At 35.3% G+C, this 22737-nt stretch overlaps 2 protein-coding genes across 3 annotated transcripts in view; one reads left to right on the plus strand and one right to left on the minus strand.

Annotated features, from left to right (window-relative positions):
* mRpL45 (mitochondrial ribosomal protein L45) overlaps positions 1–22737 on the minus strand; it is a 44100-nt gene that overhangs the window by 16130 nt on the left and 5233 nt on the right. The gene's annotated exons all lie outside the window — the stretch shown is intronic.
* Positions 206–20322, plus strand: l(3)neo38 (lethal (3) neo38). Its single transcript, XM_014234549.3, has 5 exons — positions 206–1757; positions 12321–12461; positions 17649–18502; positions 18571–18667; positions 19184–20322. Exons 1-5 carry the CDS (start codon positions 1556–1558, stop codon positions 19324–19326), a joined length of 1437 nt encoding a protein of 478 aa, XP_014090024.1. The 5' UTR covers positions 206–1555; the 3' UTR covers positions 19327–20322.

Genomic DNA, 22737 nt, shown 5'->3' on the forward strand with positions numbered 1-22737 from the left:
GTTTTTATTGCCTTTGCACATATTGTTTTTGTTGACTTCACGGTGCGTGCAATTGTATACCGACAGCAGTTTACTGCTGACGATAGCTTTTACTTAGTTTCCTCGAGTCGTGCTACATCTATGTTTGGTCTATAGTCTCCGTTAGTTCTTCAGCTTTTACTTCTTTTGCGTCGTGTAGTAAAGCAATAAATGGCGCTAAATGTATTAGTTTACAGCCGTAGTAGTTAGTACATACATTTTGAATAGAGAGAAAGAATCTCATAGTCAAAACCAGAGGGACTGGCAATTTAGTGTCAACTTCTCAGTTGCCAGTTTCACAACTGCACCGCTCGTCGTTCACAGAAATTGAAAGTTAAAAATATAATTTCTTTCCGCACAACCTTATCTGCAGTAGCACACAATATTTTGTTGCTGTTATTGTTGTTCTGTTTCTTTTTATTTTCTTCACGACTACAAGAACAGCGCCACCCACCAACCCCCAGGTTCATAAAAGATTGTATAAGCAAGTGTATGTACTTGCATAATTGCATAGAGAGGAGGTGGAGAATAGATATGCTGCGACAGTACACCAAACAACTCACCCTTAAACGGCAGCGGAGACACCTCAGCAGGTTTACTAACTCACACTGTACTCTTAGTAGACGGGTGTGCGTTGCGGTCACAGACGGACGCACAGTGGACGCGCATTAACTATTCTTAGTTGTCGGCAGGATACACACACACAATCATAAGTTTACAAAATATATACACATATTATATTGTGTTTGTTTGTGCACACATACACATACATAAAAGTGTCTTTCGTTACATATGGGTGTATATATGACAGAGTTACATACGTACATACTAGAGATGTGCATGTGAGTTTAAGACTGTATGGTGTCTTCAGTCACGGCCCATTTTAGTCGCTTAAACAGTAGTGTTAGTGTTGCCGTGATTAAATCATCGCCGCCAAACTGTGCGCTCGCGAAAAACGAAAGTTAAGAAACACTTCAATATTCCAACAGCAGCGGTAGGAACAGTAGAGGTGCGACAGCAATAGCAAAAAATAACCAAATAGCCACCTAGTCGCTGTCATCCGCAACGCTGTCAGGCAGACATTCTTGGTTTAGTGTGTGATTTGGTTGCAGAATGTTGACGTGTAGTAATAGAGATTTGTAATTTTTCCTGCTATTTTCTTTATTTTCGAATGCAGTGAGAAGTGAGCAATAAAAGAACATTTTCTAAGCTATAAAACGAGTTTTTCTAATTGATAATAAAAGCAAAAGTTTAAATTTGCTTCATAAAAATAAAAGGAATATATATATTATTAAACTCAAATTTAACAAAATGTGCAAAGTTGTGTAATTAAAGTACAGAAGAAATGAAAAAAAGTGAAAAGTGAAAGCCAAAACGGATAAGCAATATTTAACGCAACCCACCCAAACAAGCTTGCCAGCGCAAACCTTTTCCATTTATTTAAAATAATTTTTAAGTAGTTATAGCTCTATATAAATAAAATAGTGCCCGTTATTAACATTTTCCATCGTTGACACAAATTCGCCGTTAACGTGTCATGATGAATTTCTCCGCGTTCGGTGGTCCCTTTTCCGGCATACATCAGTTTGCGGCCAAATTCGGCCATGACACACAAGGTCCACCCGGCGCCTTTGCCACGCCCACCGGCATCAATGGCAATACAACGGCGGGAGTCGCCGATAATCATGTGCAACGCTATCAGACGAACGGCAATCATTTCAATCAAAATATACCAAATGGTGAGTAGTGTCACTAGTAAGCAATTTTATATACCAAATAAACATATATGTATATTTACATACATACATATAATATAAAATAAAAATAATTAAAAAACACACTACATACATGCATAACAATAATTGCGCAGTCAGCGCTTAAGCGAGCAAAACTAATGTGAGCTGGCTATTTTGATATTGATTATTTTCTTTTTATTCCCACTAACACGTATAAAAAACAACAACCACCCCACGTAGGGCTACAAAGTACTTTTGGCCGCGCGCTTATAAATTATGCTTTTGTTGTGCGAGTATACACGCTTTACGTGTTTTTGACTCATTACCTAGCCACCCCGAGCCACTTTGCTGCACGAAGTTGGAAAAAGCACACGCGCGCACACATACATATATAGAAATAAAAAAACGCACAACGCGACGCCAATGTACTGATACATTTATACATATTATATAATAAATACACACATGTATGTCAGTATGTAAAAGCGTTTTTAACAGCAATAGAAAACCAACTCACTTGCAATGTAAGCATAACCCCAGCTCAAACGTTGCAAGTGAAGTTATAACGCGGCAAAGGCACAGAAGTCAATCGGATAGGTGCACAAGCGTTGTAGGGTTCCACTGTAGCTGCAGCACTACAACGCTGCCGCTACCCGCTCCATAAACTTCCATTTAAAAGCAGCAGTGTGGCAGCACAGTTTGGCGGCAGCTGTAAAGCGAGCTCCAGCTCCAGCTACACACGCGGCCCGGCCATTGCACTACACTCACCAGCGCTACCAGCGCCGCCTCTACTAGCATCCCCCATGCTGAAGTGAACTGTTGTTGCGAAATGGGGTTGGTTGATGGCAAAGCGCTTTGACGGCGGCGTTTTTGAAATTGCATCGCACACAAATTGGCGCGGTTTCGCTCGCTTGTTCGAGCACAGAGTTTCACACTGTTGTGCGCGTATTGCTGGCGCCCCTTGGTGCGGCTGTCACTTTTTCAAAATCCCTCGCTTTTGCCTGACTTCAGTTTGCCACCCCTTCATGCAGGTTATTGCCATCTGTTTGCCCATGCCGCGACATTGATTTTCCTTTCAGCTTTATGTATTCGCATATGTATGTATGTAGGTATATCTCGTATTTGTAGAAATGTAAATGAGTAAAGTCAGTGTTTGTTGGCTGTTAAAGTTGCAATATTTGCATTATCTCCTGTATTTATTTTATTTTTTTCGTTACATGCTATGTCTATTAGTTTTCGGCTACTTTTGACAGACACTGAAAAAAATCGAACCCTTTAAGTCAACATACTCGTGTGCTTTTGTGTGCTTGGCTTCTGCGAGTAGCAAAACAATATTTTTCCAACTCCATTGAAACCACATTTCAACTTATATAATTCATCAAAGAATTGATCATAGCTAAAAACAGCCACAACTTTCCAAAACTGTCAACCAACCGCTTCGCCATCGTCAATCAGTCAATCACCTGCCACCACACCAAATGCTAGTACACCTCCCACACCACATAGTGCCTATAATCGGTATTGCTCGCTCTTAGCGCTTGCAACGAAGTCAATTTCTTATTCGCGTGCGCCCACACCGCGCTCGGCTACACCACCCCAAACGAAAGTGACTTTCTGAAGGATGCTGCTATTTCATAATTCAATTCATTGTCATAGCAATACGATCTGTTTGTACATATGTGTGTGTAGGCTAAATTTATACACACGGACCATATGAAAAAAATATTTCTTCCGTTCGTCTTTTCTTCTTTCGATTGGTTGGTTCACGCTTCGCAATTCCTCAGCTCTCAGCTCGGCGCAGCTCAGAGTTCATTGATCTCGCGTTGTATGCGGCTTATTGTCATGAAATTAATTGCATATATTAAGCAATAAATATTTTGTTCTTATTCAGGTAGAGGTGTGTAAGTGTTTCTTATATCTTTAATTCCCAAAGGCTGTCAATTACAATATCATTTGTTTCTTAGTAAAAAAGTGAAATTTGAGTGCAATTAATTTGCACACAACACTTGCATAAATACTCGTATTTGATGCAAATATATTCTTTTATATACTACGCGACAGCGTATAAAGTAATATATGTAAAAACTCCAGAAACCGTCCAAACCTTCTTTCATCTGACAAAATATGTCTTATAACATATCGAAAATCTTGCAGGAAATTCGTTGCATATTTCAAGGAGCCATTAACCAGGGTATATCAAGTTCGCCACGAAGTTTGTTGCACCCAGAAGGAAACGTAGGTGAACCTATAAAATATATGATAGATATAAATGTCAGCGACATGTTGAGTGGATTTAGCCATTCCGGTTTGTCCGTCTGTCTGTATAAACGCTAATTAGTCCCTTAGTTGAATGATGATACCTATTGTAAATATCTGAAGCAAATTGCAAATATCTATAAATTGTGTTAATCTAACCCAAATTTTAATAAATATATAGTTTGTTACCTTCATTCAAATCTGTATGTTAAACATATTTTAATCCCATACACAAGAACTTCTAATTTGAGAACCATAATTTGTTTTTAAACTCAGCTTTCACTGTCACTCTAAAGGTGACACTCAACTAAATGATAAAGTCTCTACAAAAACATGAAAAACAGCAAGAAACTAAGTAAAATATTATAAATGGTAACAACAGCGTCGACAAAATCATTTTTAAGCAAACTAATGGAGTTTTTTATCGATTTTTCGTTATTGCTGACGATGACGATGACGACGACGACGACGATGATGATGGCGATGTCGGCAATGACTGCGACACTGGGGATGGAGAAAGTGTTTGAGGCGAGGGTTATGGTGGAAATACATTAACGGCAGGCGGTGATTGTGTTGTTGTTTTTGTTGCACTTGGGTATACACAATGATCATTAGAACTACACTGATAATAAAGTTGTATATAACAAAAACAAAAACTTCGTCCGCCAGTATGAGAAATTCAGACGAGTTCAGTTTTGCTTACTGCTCGCTTCTGCTTTTATGTAAATAGCTTAAAGAAGTTGAAGAGTCAGCTGTGCAAAAGTAAGAGGGAGGAAAGCGAAGGGCGCGACTGCTGGCGCTAGCTTTAGGAGGTGGTAAGTAAAAGCACATCGCTTGCATACGAGGCGATCGACCTCTCCCAAAACGCTAACAAACCGTTGCAATGCACACATAAACAACAAAAACGAAAAGCAGTAGTTGAGCAAAAAAAAGTTTTTACAAAAGCAACTATGTATGTACTATATATGTGGGGTGGTAAGAAAACAAAAGAGAAAAAGCGAAAACACACCACCATTTTGGACGCTTTACCAAGCAGAAGCTGCTGGTCTGTACTGTAAACATATGTATTTGTGTATGTGTATGCATACACAACCAACCCACAATGCGGCCATTGGCTGCAGTGGTGGAGACCCATTTCCGTTGGAGCTCTCACTACGCAAACGGGGTGCTAGTGAATGACTGCGAAAATGATTATCAGTTAGGTCATGATGATGGTGCTTCTTTTTGTAGGCTTGTATGTTTTCTATACATATGAGTAGAAATACATAACTACACATATATTTTTAAATAGTATATACTTTGGTAGGTTTGAGTCATCATACACTTGCCCACAAATGCTTCCTCCCCAAACAACTTTTTGTTTTTGCAAAAACCATTAAAGTTGATAGTCTAGGCTGAAATGTCTGAGTATATGAAAATAAAAGTATGAATTCGAGACGTAGGCCATAAAAGTGAATAATCTTTAACTTGATTTTTTACCGTAAAATAAGTTCTGAGGCATTTGTATTCAATAAATTGATGTACATATTTTAGGGTTCCACTTAAAAAGTGGGAACATATGTATATATTAATAAAATATTATTTCGTTAAATATACATAGTTTTATAAAAATTTTGGTTTTGGTTATTATACCTTCTAATTTAATATGACATATTTATCTGTGTAGATCTGAAACCTTCTTTTAGTAATAATTTATTTAAGAACATTGGCCATGGCAACAAAAATTAATGCTGCAATTAATTTAATCGAACGTTATCATACAAAATTGATTTCATTTTTAACATACACTCGTTGCTCTCCACAATGTTCAGCTTTAACTCAAGTCTTTCAACTTTATTAGGCGCGTGCCTACCGGTCGGTTTTACATATCTACCCCAACTATGTACATAGAGGGTTGTAAATACATCGAAATGCTCACACATACGCACAGGCACATAAACATGTAGAATATTGATGTAAAACATGCTCCCTCTTTGTATTTGTTCCTGCAGAATGTGTAATAGTACGAGTGCTTGTTAGCATGCGATAATCAAACATACACGATGTATGTATACATATGTACATACATATGTGTTTGTAGTATATAATTATCAGCGCCAACCCCATGAAATCACTCAAACTCCAAACTACTCTTTCACTCTAACTCTCTTTACCTCAACCACTCGTTATTTTGTCCACCTTCACTAATCGCACTTGCTATTTCCAAACTCACTCTTTTCCAACTTACTAATACACTCTTTCCACATTTTCGCTATAAGACACTTACTCTCAATATAAGGGGGGAATATCTCTTATCTGTATATCCACTATCTTTGTACTGCAATCATTACTAATTTCTACTTTCACTCAAACTCGAAATCTATCGAGAAGAGTTAAATTATGCGTCATAAAGTTGTGGTGGTGGCTTATTCAACTAGCTCCTCAGACGCATACGACATACATACATATGTGTACTATACTCAAACTCTCTTAACACAGGACTCACACTCTAAAATACTCTTACTTTCCGCATATACTCATTTCCGTTGAATACCAACTTTTATTCAGCACTTTTCACCGAGTTATTTCCTCCACTATATATTCGTAATTTGATATATAGGCTAAGCGCATGCACCTTCACTCACTTTCTTTGCGCGCTCTTTCTCTCTCTCTCTACACATCACTCACTTTCCCACTCATTCTGATTATGTGACTATCGTTTGCACTTGTTGGAGAGTGAGAGTATGCGCGCTTTTTGTGCTCACCATAGCGCATAGTTATTGAGAAAGCAAAGGGAGAGTGGCGATTTGTTACTCGAACGAGTATATTTGGTGAAAGTGAAGTGAAAAGTGAAAAGCTACTAGTTTTCATGTCATCCAAATGGGAGTTGGTTTTGTTGCTTTTGCTTTTGCTGTTCCACTATGCCAAAGCCGATGACTCCGTTCCGTAACTGGAGTAGCATTTCAAAGTTCGTACGCAGAATCGTATACCCGTATTTGTATTCGTATTCGTACTTATACCCGTACCCGTAGTTGGTTAATTCACATTCATGTTGTTGTCTGCCAGGGATGGCACAATATATCTTCAATGTTTGTTTGTCTGTTTGTTTGACACTACTTTAATTTATACATATTTAGCAATATGTAAAATGATTTTATTGTTGCGCAAACATTTAATTTCGCACTTTACATATTTTAAATAAATTTGGCCAAAATATGTATTTAGATGGACTTGAGAAATTGTTTTCGTTTCTGAATTTTGTGTCTTGACAATGATTGCCTTTTGGTTTTTATTCTAACTTTTGCACGCGTGTCCTTTTTGTGATTTGTAAATGTTTTTGGCACACACTTCGTAGTTTTCGTAATAGTTAGGTTAGGGTTAGGTTAGGTTAGTAGTTAATAGTTGCTTTATTATGTTTTCTTACTTGAATTGCTTTATAAGATTTAGACTACACATACCTATAATACTTGTGTATATTATCCAAAAATGTATGTCCGTGCTCAAAAATGTTACAACTTCTGTATAATGACTTAAACTTATATTCATGAGTTCAAGAAAGTTTATTTTAAGAAAATAAGGCCTGTTTAGAGCCCTCAAAACAAAAAGTTCAAGTGGACCCGTGCGATAGTCTCCTAGTACCATCGTCGCTCAGTTTGAAAAGTTGAGTTTCGAAAACACACTCGGATTGAAAGTAGGAATAGAGGGAATTTTTTTGTTTTTTCATGCGACCAATTGTAAAATGCTTTTAGGACCCTAAAGTCTTTTTAAGCTAAAATCTAATTTTCCATACAACAGGAACTGTTTCTAACTTCTGCAGTGAATTATTTTTATGATAAACAAAATTTTAAATTTTAGTATCTGCTAGGTATGGGTACCAAAAGTTTTGAAAAGTCTTGTAATTTGATTAACACATAATAAATCTCTAGTTAACCTCAATATACTGGCATGACACTTCATTCTCATGACAATAGGGTCTAGTTAACCGATGCTGAATGGAAACTTTTTATTTGTGAAGAGTAATATAGCTCCGCTGCAGACGGTCTTAACGTTATTACCTGTTTTCTATATTTTTATGGCAAGTTTAGATCTTCAAAAAGTGCTATGTATAGCTGATATAGTTATTTTTGGACAAAATTAACGTAAATAAATTAATATATTCGTGTCGGACATATGAAAATAAAATTTTAGTAAAAGAAATCAACTCTTCGAAACAACTCCCACTACTTTAAAATTATACATATATATAATAGAGACAAATATAAGTTATTCATAAATAATATTCACATAAGCACATACGCCTATAAATCTACCTAATATTTAATTGTTTTAAACGCTGAATTTAATGTTTATTCTATTCTATATGCATTATTCTATATTTACGAAATTTGTTGTTGTATCTATGTAATAATGTATTACATAATCTTGCGACATTCCTGACAGATATTGAACTAATGTAATACGTGGGTATGCTGTTCTATTTAAGGATAAATAGCAACCCTGCACCAAAATTACAGCTGCTAATGAAATATTAAAAACTTCCGTGAAACATATGAGCTGACGCGACATCATATATATACGTATATATACCTGTGTGTGTATAAATCTATGTACGTGTGAATATCTAACCTAGGAGTACAAAAGTTTGTGTATATAAGTATGTGTGCGGCGACACGTTTTCTGTACATACGTATTCTGCCCTAAATATTTCTGAAAATTCTAATGCCAAGCAAAATCCGCTATTGGCAACAACAGCTTGAGCAATACCGGAAAAATATCAAATCGGCCAAAAATATAATGAAAAGCAAAGCCTACGCATATCTGTACATATCTGTTAAATGAATGGCATCACCATATAGACGCATAACCGTTCAAAAGCCGACCGCGAGGAGCACCATGAACATCGTCGGTTGTACCACAGTGCGTATACGTAACATTCGTTCAAACAGTACACAGTGCAGTGTCTAGATATCGGCTCCACGCCGACGTCTGCGCCAAATAGCCGGCTTTTTCATTTCCTTTTTCCTCTAATATACTATATACTGAAGGGAATTCTGCGACATTAATGCAAACATATTTACACACCTACATACATAGATTGACTTATACACACAAAGCAAAACGCTGCCACTTTCCCCTACAAGCACTAAAAAGCACTGGGGCGTTCTGGCAGACTCTGAACAAACATATACATAGTATATATTATGTGTCTGCGTTCGAGGGACATTTGCTACCGAACTGCCATCGAGCTGCCATTTCGGGTCAGCGCTGTTGATAGGTACCACGCTTATACTCACACACACAAACTTACTGCCTGTCATCTGTAAGCACACACGCGCCAACCGCTCGAATGGCCTTGGCAGTCACGGCCAGTCACATAAATATTGTGAATACCTACAAGTATTCGTATACCTAGATTATACACATTTACCATATGTATTTGTGTACGAGAAAAAGCATGCCGCCAAGCAACCGATACAGAAAAATATGTATCTGCAGATATAAAGCAGTCGAAATCGGCTGTACAATACATATGTTCAGCTTGTACTATGCATTATATCTATGCGGCGTCAACATGCCCGATCGGTCTCTGTCATCGCTTCGTTCCGGTGTAGGGCGGCAGCTGATAACTTGCCTTAAAGTACAATAACAAAGTTGTAGGCGGCTGCTTGTGCTCTACGAATTGTCGCCGGTAAAGAGGGAGTAGCAGAAAAGCATGGGATTTCGGTTAAATTTTCCGTGACTGCGATAACGCATCGTACTTGACTTCGTCCTCGTCATCGTTGTTGTTATCGACTGAATTTAGGCTACCGAAAAATGAGTCGCACGCACTCACGTATCTCTTAACACAATAAATATGTACATAAAATGGCATGCAACTATATGTATTTGCACCTATAGATGTATGTGTATGCAAAAGAAAATGTATTCAGTTTTTGAGTTTGGGGGCCCGTACCGCAACAGCTGAACTTTCACTGCAAAGACATTCGTCACAGCGCGGCTCATTTAAGCTGTCTCAGACTGTTGGCAACTCGTAGCGTCAGAGATCCATGTTACTATCCCATTGAATTGTTTTCTTAGTGCCGTTTCAGACAGGGATGCAAAAGAGTCGGATGTTTTTCAAATTTTCTTTTGGTGTCGCTCTGGGCATTCACACGGTCAAAAAGAGTCCAGCAACTCGAGTCTAGTTTTTCTGCATTCCTTTTCACAAAATGTTCGTAAATATTTGTGCGGTTCGACTGCGCAACACCGCGCAACACTGCGTGCTGCGTATTTCATTTGTATGTTGAGATGATGGTCACACATTTTGCTTGCAATGAATTACCATGAATATGGTAGAACAATATGCATAGTACAAGTACCTACCCGCTAAATAGTTTCAAAAAAATACTAAAGACGGGAATTCCCTAATCCACAAGAATGTATTGAATATCCGCAACTAATATTTTCAAGGCCAAATTTATAATAGGAATTTCCTAATCTTTAAGTATTAAAAACTCATAATTTCTTTACTCCATATTAAAAATTCATAATTTCTTTACTCCATAATCTATATCTTAATTTTCTCCTTATTTACAATTTGTCATAATATTTCTATTATTCTATGCATACGTATTTGCATATTACATACAAAAATAGATAACAGAACTCAAATTTGCGATCGAATTCATTTGAAACCGAGCGCTCTTGCAACCATTCAAAGGATTTGAAAGTGAAAAGGAATGCTGAAAAGGGTAGCAGCGAGCTGTTACGAACAAGAACACAAAGCGTGCCACCCGAACACGAGTGGCACGGTCCCTTCGTCTTTCCTCGTCGTCCCCTCGCCCACAATAAACTGGTTTGAGACTCTTTTGCGTCCCTGTCTGAAACGGCACTTACTTTTCTCGGCCTCTTCTTCAACGACTGTGTCTGCTTCGTCTCCAATGGCGTTCAGTTGTTCGTCAAGCGACAGCAGATAACCGGCGAAGTAAGAAGTTTGAGTCTTTGTGCCGTTTCAGACAGGGACGCAAAAGAGTCTCAAACCAGTTTATTGTGGGCGAGGGGACGACGAGGAAAGACGAAGGGACCGTGCCACTCGTGTTCGGGTGGCACGCTTTGTGTTCTTGTTCGTAACAGCTCGCTGCTACCCTTTTCAGCATTCCTTTTCACTTTCAAATCCTTTGAATGGTTGCAAGAGCGCTCGGTTTCAAATGAATTCGATCGCAAATTTGAGTTCTGTTATCTATTTTTGTATGTAATATGCAAATACGTATGCATAGAATAATAGAAATATTATGACAAATTGTAAATAAGGAGAAAATTAAGATATAGATTATGGAGTAAAGAAATTATGAATTTTTAATACGGAGTAAAGAAATTATGAGTTTTTAATACTTAAAGATTAGGAAATTCCTATTATAAATTTGGCCTTGAAAATATTAGTTGCGGATATTCAATACATTCTTGTGGATTAGGGAATTCCCGTCTTTAGTATTTTTTTGAAACTATTTAGCGGGTAGGTACTTGTACTATGCATATTGTTCTACCATATTCATGGTAATTCATTGCAAGCAAAATGTGTGACCATCATCTCAACATACAAATGAAATACGCAGCACGCAGTGTTGCGCGGTGTTGCGCAGTCGAACCGCACAAATATTTACGAACATTTTGTGAAAAGGAATGCAGAAAAACTAGACTCGAGTTGCTGGACTCTTTTTGACCGTGTGAATGCCCAGAGCGACACCAAAAGAAAATTTGAAAAAGATCAGACTCTTTTGCATCCCTGTCTGAAACGGCACTTTGCAGAAACTATAGGTACAGGGGCGTAATCGTGCTGTGCAGCTACAGCAGGTTGTGTGTAACTTTTGGTGAGTCTCAGACAATCAGCCTGGCAGCCAGCCAAACAACGAACCAACCAACCGCTCACACAGCCAGTCAGTCATTCGCCGAACGGTGGTGCTGGTGCATAAAATCACACGCATAGACTCAACTGTGAATGCTTCGCATAGTAAAACTTGCTTTGTGATTAAATATAGTATAAAAATATAGTTAAATTCTAATACGTTAAATTAAACTAATAATAATAAAGTAATCCATTCGATATAAGCGCACTACAATTTCAATATTAAAATATATAAAAATGTGTAAGAAAATAAAAATATTACTTTGCTGTATATGTAATGGTGGAGATATATAAAAACTCTTTTAGTTCTTTATCGCACCGTTTGAAATTTTCTTTTTTACTGTTATAATAGTAACCGAATTTTTATTTGGTTTATTTATGTTTGCAACTTAATTTATCGTTGTCCTTAACTAATGCGATATTTTGCTTTTAATTTTGTCTACTTGCAGTCTCGGCCGCCAATAACACAATGCAATACGGACAAAATATATCCATACCATATTCACAGCCGCAAACTGATTTGAATTTTCTCAACTCCACAGACCATAAAGGGAAGATACATCCGAAGATCGAACGCGACCGCGAAGAAGGTAATCCATTTACTCCTATACCTGTTTGAGTCAAAGCATATCTCTATTCTACTTTGGATTAGTTATTAAATTAAATTATTAAATACGTTAAAAGGAAATGAAAAAGATGACGTGCAAAAATTTTACAATTACTGAAGCCATTGAACTTAATTGCTGCTGAATTGAATAAGATTTAGGGTAACCTCGCAATTTATTTTCTAAAAAAATTTTGTTTTTTTATTGCTGACTGTGGTGAAATAATTGTAGTGTTGATTTTTAACATTTTCACTTGAATAATTTGAAAGAATGTTCATGTCTTTAAAAATTTATATCGACAAACGAGACCTGCATTCCCGGATATTTTTTGTTGGAACTTTATTACAATAACTCGCGTTCTGCTACAAACTTATTGTTTGCCTCTCGAAGGCATTCATGGTCCATACTCTTTAAAACTTAAGATGGCTACAACGTTACCGTTCATTCAGACGTGAAACGATCACTTTACAAAGTTGAGCTTATTGTGGCCGTTTATCAAGAAATGTGCCCATTAATTGGTCCCTGGTTTGGCATTTTTATACTACTTTTTGTGGAGTACGTCATCTTGAGTGCGAACTCTGGTTACGCTGGTGTGCAAAATTGGACCGATCGCATAACCTTATGCCCGATATTCTGTTCAAACACTCAATATGTTTTATTTTAAATAAATAATATAGTAATCAAAAAATACTTTTTTGATATATCCACAAAGTCACGAACTCGGCAACAATAGTTGTCGCGCTCGATTGGTAATAGCAGTTCAAAGCATTTCATTACGTTAGACATGGTTTTTCTAAAATGTATTCTTCTTGAGAACGCAAAATGAAATATTTTCAATTTTATTTTCTGCTTTACCTTTATCACAAACATATATGAATATTAATAGCATTCCATATTATTTGTAAGCTATATTTAAAATGATGAGGTTTCAGACTTCAAATAATTTTGAAAACGAACCTGTGCACAGTGATTTCACTTGTAGAGAAAGCCGGGGCCATAAATACTTTTAGATGAAATATCGTGTTGAAATTTTACCCAAAAATCTATAAAAATATGATCAATATATTATTTAAAAAAAATTGGGCACATCGGACGACTATATTCTATAGCTCCCATAGTAACATTCAGTAACGGATCGATCACTTTTTTTTTTTAATGAAAACTGGGCTTAGTTTTACTAATAATAATACAATACATACAAAAGTAAAATACACACTTTCAAGAATATTCGCATTGCTTGGTGGTAATCAAAAATGTTGTGATAACAGAAAAATAAACCAAGAAAAATATTTATATATTATAATAAGACAACGAACAACAATTTTATAAATAATTTTCATATTGTCTCATCAAGTAAATCTATAGTTAAGTTGTTATTTATAAGCAAGTTAGTTATAAGCAAGTGTAAAGATCAGAGCTTAATAGCAATACGACGCATGAAAATGTAATCAGAATGTATCGTGTATGTTTCAATCGGAACCAGCCTCTGCAGCTTCTTCAGAAAGCACGATAATATCTGCAGATATGTATATCATGATTATTGAAAAATCTTCGGGATTTATGCCATCATTCGATGTTCCACTACCTCCAATTTTAGCAAAAAAAAATGTAGAAAACGGTTGGCCTCAAGGGCCATCCCTGCAACTTCCCGCTAATTTCATACGTTAACGTTCAAATTTCGTTTAATGTGAGTTTAATATAACACTATTTCCCAAATTTCTCAAAGAGCAATCAATTTTGGTGATTTCTCTCGTTAACGATTTATCGTTTTTAAATTTTTTGTTTTCGATATCTCGCAAGTAAATCAACCGGTTTGCGGCAAACAATATGTTTTTTCAAGGTTTAGAACTGATTAGATTTTTGGTGTCGATCGGTCAAGTCGTTTGATAGAAATTCGAAAAAAAAACGATTATTCAAAAACTACTGTTCCGATTGGGTCCAACACGATGGTACACGAAATTCAGGTGCAATGAAACCCTTTGGAATGCCGTTTAGTTTATTCAAATCGGTTGAGCCGTTTAAAAGTTATAAGAGGTTTACATACATCCATACACACACACCTACATCCACACATACATACAGACATCATCGTAGAAATGTTCGGGGAAGCTTCCTCGACCCTCAGAACGTCGAGATCTGTTGAGAACTCGATTTTTGCAAAATGGGGTGAAACCAATATCTTCCCGATTTTTAGAAAATTTTCAATTTTCTTAGCGGGAAGTTAAAAAAATTATAATAAAAAAGAAGATGACGTTGGTATACTGCAGCTTATACGCGGCAAATTTTAGCCGTTACACTTAACTTTTTTATTACCTTAAGGCATACACAAATACACTGAAAGAAAGGAAATCGCGGTGAACACAACTAAAACTTTATGTAAACATATTAAAGACGCACATAAAATGCATAAAATATAAAGTAAACTAAAATATCGATTTAAGAATAACTACAACACAAGTTAGTTTTTATTAATTAACATAAAATAAATACCCTTAACTTCTAAATCCATTAAAATAATTTAAATTCGTAAACGTAATAAAACGCTTATACCACTTTGAACTTCGCTTTTGTTGTGAAATATTCACGCTACGTGCACCTGCTCTGAACAAATTAATAAGTGGTCACAAATTCCATGCTTTTTTTCGAAAGTTCCGTTAGATTTCCATAAAAAGCCGGTTTGCCATTAAGAAGTTTTGGTCAACATGTTTCTAATAAAAAAGCAAGGAATTAAAATATTTTCACGTGATTGGTTTTTAATAAGGTTGTTTGAAAATTTCTAATCATTTTTATTACGAAATACCTATAACGAACCTGTGTGTGTGTAATAAGAGAATAACTTCAAGGCCGCACGTTATCCTTATTCATTTATTTTTAAATATTACATTAAGCCCGCCTGTCAGTTACCAAAAAAGCCTAATGCCATATTTGCCACATGGCTGCCCAACAAGAGTGCAGTTGCTATGCTCCGATTTCGATTACCAGCATCTACAGAGTGTATAAATACATGCATGTATGTATGTACTTATAAGTAGTAGCACCACAGCCGCAGCGATGTCCGTAATTCATGAAACATAAAGCATTCGCCAGCCTGCAAAAAAGGTTCAAGTCCAATGCGGTATTGTCGGTCGGTAGGAATTTCGGTTCTCGGTTCTTGTCGACTTCTGCCTAGGAGGCTATTAAATGGAGACGGAATCCATTAAAGCGGGTTTTTGGCCATTTATATGCCAATGCAGTTGTAGCTGTGTCAGTCAGTTGTTTTCACATATGATTTCATACCATCTTTTATATGATAGCATAAAGATTGAATGTTTGTTTGCGGACACCTTTTACATATCAATTTATTTATGTTTGTATTTATGTATATAAGCGTTTGTCTGCTTGCGTATATTACATTTCTGACACTGTTTACATGTAGATAAGTGTACATTTACATTTCCACTACAAAAAAAAATTGTGTCTGACCACTTGATCCACAATCGTATATAACGGTATGCATTAGACACATTGGAGTGAGTAAAATATATTTCATGTTCTCGCATTCTTTTGTTGCTTTACTTTAATCCTTATTATGGTATTTAATCTATGCTGAATTTCCATTTGATCAAAGCGGTGCGCCTTAACTGAATATTGTTTGACATCTTTTTACTGTTTAACATTGTGTCAACCATATCTATCCAAAGGTTTATATATATAGATTTTTCTCGCTTACATACATCGTACTTATTGAAACTAAGGCTGCATCGAATCCCCTGGATATAAAACGTAATCCTCGCTGTGCCAAACGAGCAGCGTCGGCAGTCTGAGTAACCATTTGTACGCATACACGTGTATCGACTTATGCTTGTAAGCGAATACAAACCCACATCCTTCCACTGTTGGGGTAGGTTGCCCAAAAAATTGTATGGCGTTTTAATTTTTTTCTTTTTCCTAATTCTTCTTTTCGCTTTTCCTTTAACTTATTTCAAAGTTGGTCAACATCCATTTGTTTGGTGTGAAGTTAAGTGGGAATTCAAAATCGATATGTTTCATGTAAGTTTCATAGAAATTATTCACATTTGCTGCAACCTGTTTATCCCTTCGTATAATGTTGTTAATTACTTCGTAAGGCTTTTTGGAATGAAACCCGAAATACGAGTAGATGTACTGTTGTTTAATGGAACGATGTTAAATGTACGGTTTAAGGATTGTTCCTTACATTAAAAAGTACAGTAAAAAGGAGTCGAGATAAATATAAATCTGGCGTTATGACTTAACAGATTCTAACATAGGTATAGCCGATGAATAGATATAACCGACATGACTGAGAGATTTTAGTGCATTTAAGCCGACTCTGATGACTTTTGAAATTTCATCAAAGCTTGTCGAATTTAAAACAAACGAGTTTAAAAAAGAAGAAAATTACAGAAACTATATCAAAAGACATCTTAGGGATACCATCTTATCTATATATTTAAAAAAAAAACTTTGGCAATATGTGTACGAACTTCGTCCAGCAAATACCATAAATGGTGAGCTTAGCTCCAGTAATTTAATAATATATTGTTCCCCCCATAACTGTCAGACTAAAAGAGAAAGAAATACCATAAGACTAAACTTGATTCTGAAAAAAATTACATTTTCACGTGATTTTTACACAAATCTTTATTATAGTCTTCAAAATAGACACCTTTTGAGCCAATACAAGTCTGCCAACGCATTATTAAATTTTCTGTACACTTGTTAAAAACCCCGCCTAATGACCTTCAATGCTTTCAGTGGATTTTGGGATTTTCGGTTTCGGATCATTTTCGAAGCACCATTCGCTAGGTTGTTTGACAGTTTCAACGTCAAATTCATAAACACCCGTCTCGTCTCGCGTTTTTTGTCCTTTGTTACGATTCTAGCATTGACCAATCCGAGTTAAAATCGATTAGATCGTACGCTGTTTTTTGCATATGAAAATCATATGGAAATTTTTTTTTTACAAAATTTGATAATGTTTATATTTTTGAAAAGTTGCTGCCGAAAACCTAGACCAAATAGTTTTTAAAGGGTTTGAGAAGAACTCAAATAATTAAACTTTGATCGTCGATTACGAAGAGAACTGATTAAGATTCAGAGAAATTCTTTTAAATACGCTTTACCAAATATCATTATTTATTATATATTTCTCCTTCATGCGCCATTTTCCAGTTTTGAATCAACAAATTTTGCAAAATGTCAATCAGTCGTGGCAAACATTGGCCAATACTGCCAACACCGTTGATTACTCGTCTCATTTGCTATCTGCAACACTGCCAATCTCAATACAACACTTCCTCAAATATTCCGAAACAATAAAGAAGGAATCCTCAGGTATTGTCGGCTCTCAAATCAACTCAGGGAATTTAAATTTGAGCAATTTGGATACATCACCATCGGGTTTTAAGGGTGATGTTCTCAAGAATGGCACGAATTTGAGTCTGGCACTCGGCGGTGTCGCACTCGCTCCACCGTCCAATCAGCAAGCAAATGGTGCTACACATCACAATGGTGGCATTGTTGGCATGGATCATACTGGCCATATGACCAATATGACAGATAACACAAATAATGGTGCATCTCTACATCAGGGTGTTAACGGCAATGTACCAAATCCAATTGTCAATGGGCAGGCAAATAATGGTCAACCCACCACAAATGGTACGGTAACGAATGGTAACACAGTTACGAGCACTGCACCGGCTGGCACCACGACTACCTCAACCGGTGGTACTACAACGACCACTGGCAAGAAGACCAGAAAGAAGAAACCACCAAAGGAGAAGAAGCCGCGCCCGAAACCGGGTGAGATTCGTGAGATTAAAGCTTTGGATGGTTCCACACTCTATTGCTGTCCTGAATGTCAGATGGCTTATCCAGATCGTAGTTTAATCGAACAGCATGTTATCTCACATGCCGTAGAGCGGCGGTTCGTTTGCGACATCTGCAATGCAGCATTGAAGCGTAAAGATCATTTGACCCGTCACAAGCTGTCGCACATACCAGATAGACCACATGTTTGTAATGTAAGTGTATTTAAGAAAACTCTTTATTAAAATTGTGTTTAATTTTGGGTATTTTTTGCATTCAATAGATTTGCATGAAGTCATTCAAGCGAAAGGAGCAATTAACACTACACATTGTCATACATTCCGGAGAAAAGAAACATGTTTGCGTTGAGTGTGGCAAAGGTAAGGAAAATTGCATATTCTGAAGGAAATCGATATTATATCTTTAATTTGGAAATTATAATATTAAATATATACTAGAGTTTTTGTAAAAACTCGCCAATAAGAAATCAGTCATAACGAATATTTATTGGAATAGACTGTCGATTCCTCACAAACATAATTAATGAAGAACAAATCTCACCAAATTCCGTACCGTTCACTTTTTAAAGTTAACCTTAATGAAAGCAATTCGTGCGTCGAAAAATCAACTATACCGAATTCCTGAACACTTTTAAGATTTTAACTTAATCTGTGAAATTATGTTACCTAAATAAGGGGTTCTTTGAGGACAATAACAAAAAAATTTTATTTGCCAAAAAAATTTTCAGAAAAGCTAATAAAAAACGCACTCAACGTTTACTCGTTATAAATTCTAAAATTGTTAAAGATTTCGCATTTATAGCAAAGATAGAATAAGCTATGTTAAACTAAAAGCTCTCATACACGTGTGTATGCTCTTTTCACACTTCATTGCAGGCTTCTACCGTAAAGATCATCTGCGCAAGCACACACGATCGCACATTGCACGTCGCGTTAAGTCGGAAGTATCGGCGCAGAATGTAAATGGCGGCAGTGGCACCGGAAACACTGCTCAGAACAACACGATACAAGGCTCCTGAGGTTCGTACAAGGACTTTTGGTAAATCTTCAAAAAAACTTCACTCGTGCTACAGCATGTTGAAGGCATCAACTGCCATGGCCGCGCTTATCCAAAAACGCGTCGTTGTTAGTGGGTGCAGTCAATGTGTGTGTAGTGTGAAGTTTCTCTGAATGTTTATCAATTGTCCTGCTGAGCCTTAATCGATGTTAAATGGAGCTGAAATACAAGAAAAAGTTGAAAGAATGTGAAAGAAAGTGAATTTTTTCTAATTAATCATGAGAAAATAGTAATTTTTGATTTTATTTTACAATTATTTTGGTAAAAAAATTTAACGTGAGAAAAAGAGTTCGTGCAAAAGAATGATAATATTCACAATCGCACAAAGCTACATACATATATGTATAAAGTAGAGCACGGCGTCACATTTGCAATTGAGCGCCAATAATAACAACAATTAGTAATAACTGAAACCGTTAAATAGCAATTTCGATGTACAAAATATTTATTTAAAAAATATTATATAATATAATATTATTTAAAAATATGTTTGATGTTAGGAAGATAAAAAAAAACTAAAAACAAAAACTAAAATATTATTTATGCTGAAGAAAAAGTAGAAAATACTAAACAATATTTTAACGACACGAATAGCAACTCATGGTGAAGAACGCGCAAATAATTACAGGCATACATACGAGTATGTATAGGTATATCTATGCTTAATTGTACGCGCATTTACATATGTATACATACATGCATAAGAAAGCATCAAAGAAAAAAACAATTAAATTAATTTTATGATAGTGAATAATTTTGTTTGTTTTATTTTTGAGGATCTGTGATCTTTTTTGGCTATCAAAAATGCATAAAACAAGACAACAAACGATCGCTAATAATAAATACATAAATAAGTGCGAGTGAATATACGATTGTAATAATATTAATAGATAGCAGACACACATGTATCTGCTGTATTGGTGTGCATAAGTAAAAACAATATAAAAACTGAAGCAAAACATTATACGTTTTTATATGTTGCAAATAAAAATAAAAAAAACAATCACGTGCAATTTAATTTATTGTATATTTTTTGTGTTTTTTTCAATTCTGTTATACCTAATTTTTGTTCTGTTCAAGTTTTCCCATATTTAATCAAATATTAATTAAGTATTAAGTAAAAAATAAACAACGCAAAGTTAATACTTTGAGTTAAATATAAGTATACATACGTACATATTAAGAATACGCAATTACATACAAACATACATGCAAACAATTTATAATTGAGTTAAAAATTGTATCAGTATTGCTACGACTTACACCGTACTGCACAACAATTATTTTTATCAATTTACGTATGTATAGTACATATGTATGTATAAGGATGTACATACTATACATAAGTTTAATGTAAATAAGCATTAAAATATGTAGTAAAGTCAAGTAGTTACGGCATTTATTATGTATATACATAAGCGCATACAATTGAAACAGACAAAAATATTTCTTTCTAGTTAAGGATTTTTATGTTCAGCTTAATTGAAGAATTTAAAAATTTAATATATTATTTTTTGAGCCACGCAATTACACTTTAACCGACTGACTACTGGAATCCTATACACCAAACCATATATCGAAACATACATGCATACATAACTACAGATAGGCCAGTAAACATTCTAAGTTTAATTTAAGCGTGACTCATATTAGATTCAACATAAATATATACTAGCCTACTCCGATTTACATACTTTATATTTATACTTTGAACAGAGTATATTACATTGTCGGAACTGTCGATATCGAGCCGCTGTAGGATATAGCTGCCACACAAATTGATCGTTCAAAATCAAGTCTTTGTATGAATAACTATTTTATTTCACAAGATATCTTCGCAAAATTTGAAACAGATTATTGCTCAAGGCAACTCTACAACTTCCGAAAAAATTGTTCAGATCGAACAACTACCGCATATACATGGCTGACATACAAACTAACCAATCAAAATCAAGTTCGTGTAGAAAAAACCTTTTTTTTTTTGGCAAGATATCTTTCAGAAATTTGGCATAGTTTATTACCCAAGGCAGAAGTCTCCAAAAAAAATGGTTAAAATCGGAACTGACATACAAACTGACAAAATTAAGCTAAAGATTATTTAATAACCTTTTATCCTCTAAAAAAATGTACCAGTGAATGGTATTATATGTCCGGCGCTGGCATTTTTTCTTCATTCATAATGTCATTACATTTAATGAACATCATTAACCCTACGACATTAGCATGCCCTAAATCAGAACATTTACAGTGATTTCGACAAATTAAGATTTTCTTCAACGACGATTACAGAAACTTTGTACGCAAAGTAGTCATACTGAGCAAGCATTGAGTCAGCACCTGCAATATTTTTTGCAGTAAAAACACCTCTCACTTGCACACATCGTTTTTAACTTGCCGAGTCACATAAAAACTTAATTTTATTAAAACAACTTAGTTTATGTTCATCGCCATTAATCTGACTGATCCAACGCGATTAAATTTGACAAGACAACTGACAACTCAGATACAAGTAGCATTTATTGGCTAGATTCAATTTGCCATTCAAATTAAATTACATTTCGACTTGCCAACCACGGCTATCATTTCACTATAGTGATAACCAAAACATAATGGCGACAAGACAAGAATTAACAAATTTTCAAGTTCAACTAAATCCATGCATACATATACAATAAATAAGATACAAATTTATATACATATATAGATTTAAATAAATAAGCTATACAAACATTGCCATTAATACAGTTAAGCACAGCATAAATAAATATAAATAAATAACCACTGAACAACAAACAATAAGAAGCAAATACAACAAACAATACTTGAAATACAAATTTTGCAGTAAACTTATAGTTCAATTCAAGTTCATACAAAGTATAGAAATTTAAGATCAACTACATATTTATAACTTAATCAAATGAGCATATAAAAATCTATTTTTTGTAAGTTAGCCAACTAAGCCGTATTTATACATAAACTAAACTAAACAAATTCCCAAATAAAAACAAATAAATTTAATAAAAAATATAAACACAAATGAAATCTGTAAAACATCACCAAATTTACGGCGATTATTTTTCTACTAACAACTACATACATGCGCATGGTTGCATGCAAAGCATGAATAAACAAAATAGTCTATAATGTCAAATTTTGACAAGAGTGTACTGAGCACATACGACTAAGTATATACAGTACAGTATAACGGTTTGTATGTTTGTACTGTGTTATTTTCATGAAATACTACAACATACGGTCATGAATAAATGTGCTTCAAAATGCCGAAGGTGTTGATGTTTTCATGCATCACAATCATCAAACTATATAATTAGTAATACATAAGAAACATGCATACATACATACATATATACAA

Source organism: Bactrocera oleae, chromosome 2 (genome assembly GCF_042242935.1).
Source record: "Bactrocera oleae isolate idBacOlea1 chromosome 2, idBacOlea1, whole genome shotgun sequence".
NCBI lineage: Eukaryota > Metazoa > Arthropoda > Insecta > Diptera > Tephritidae > Bactrocera > Bactrocera oleae.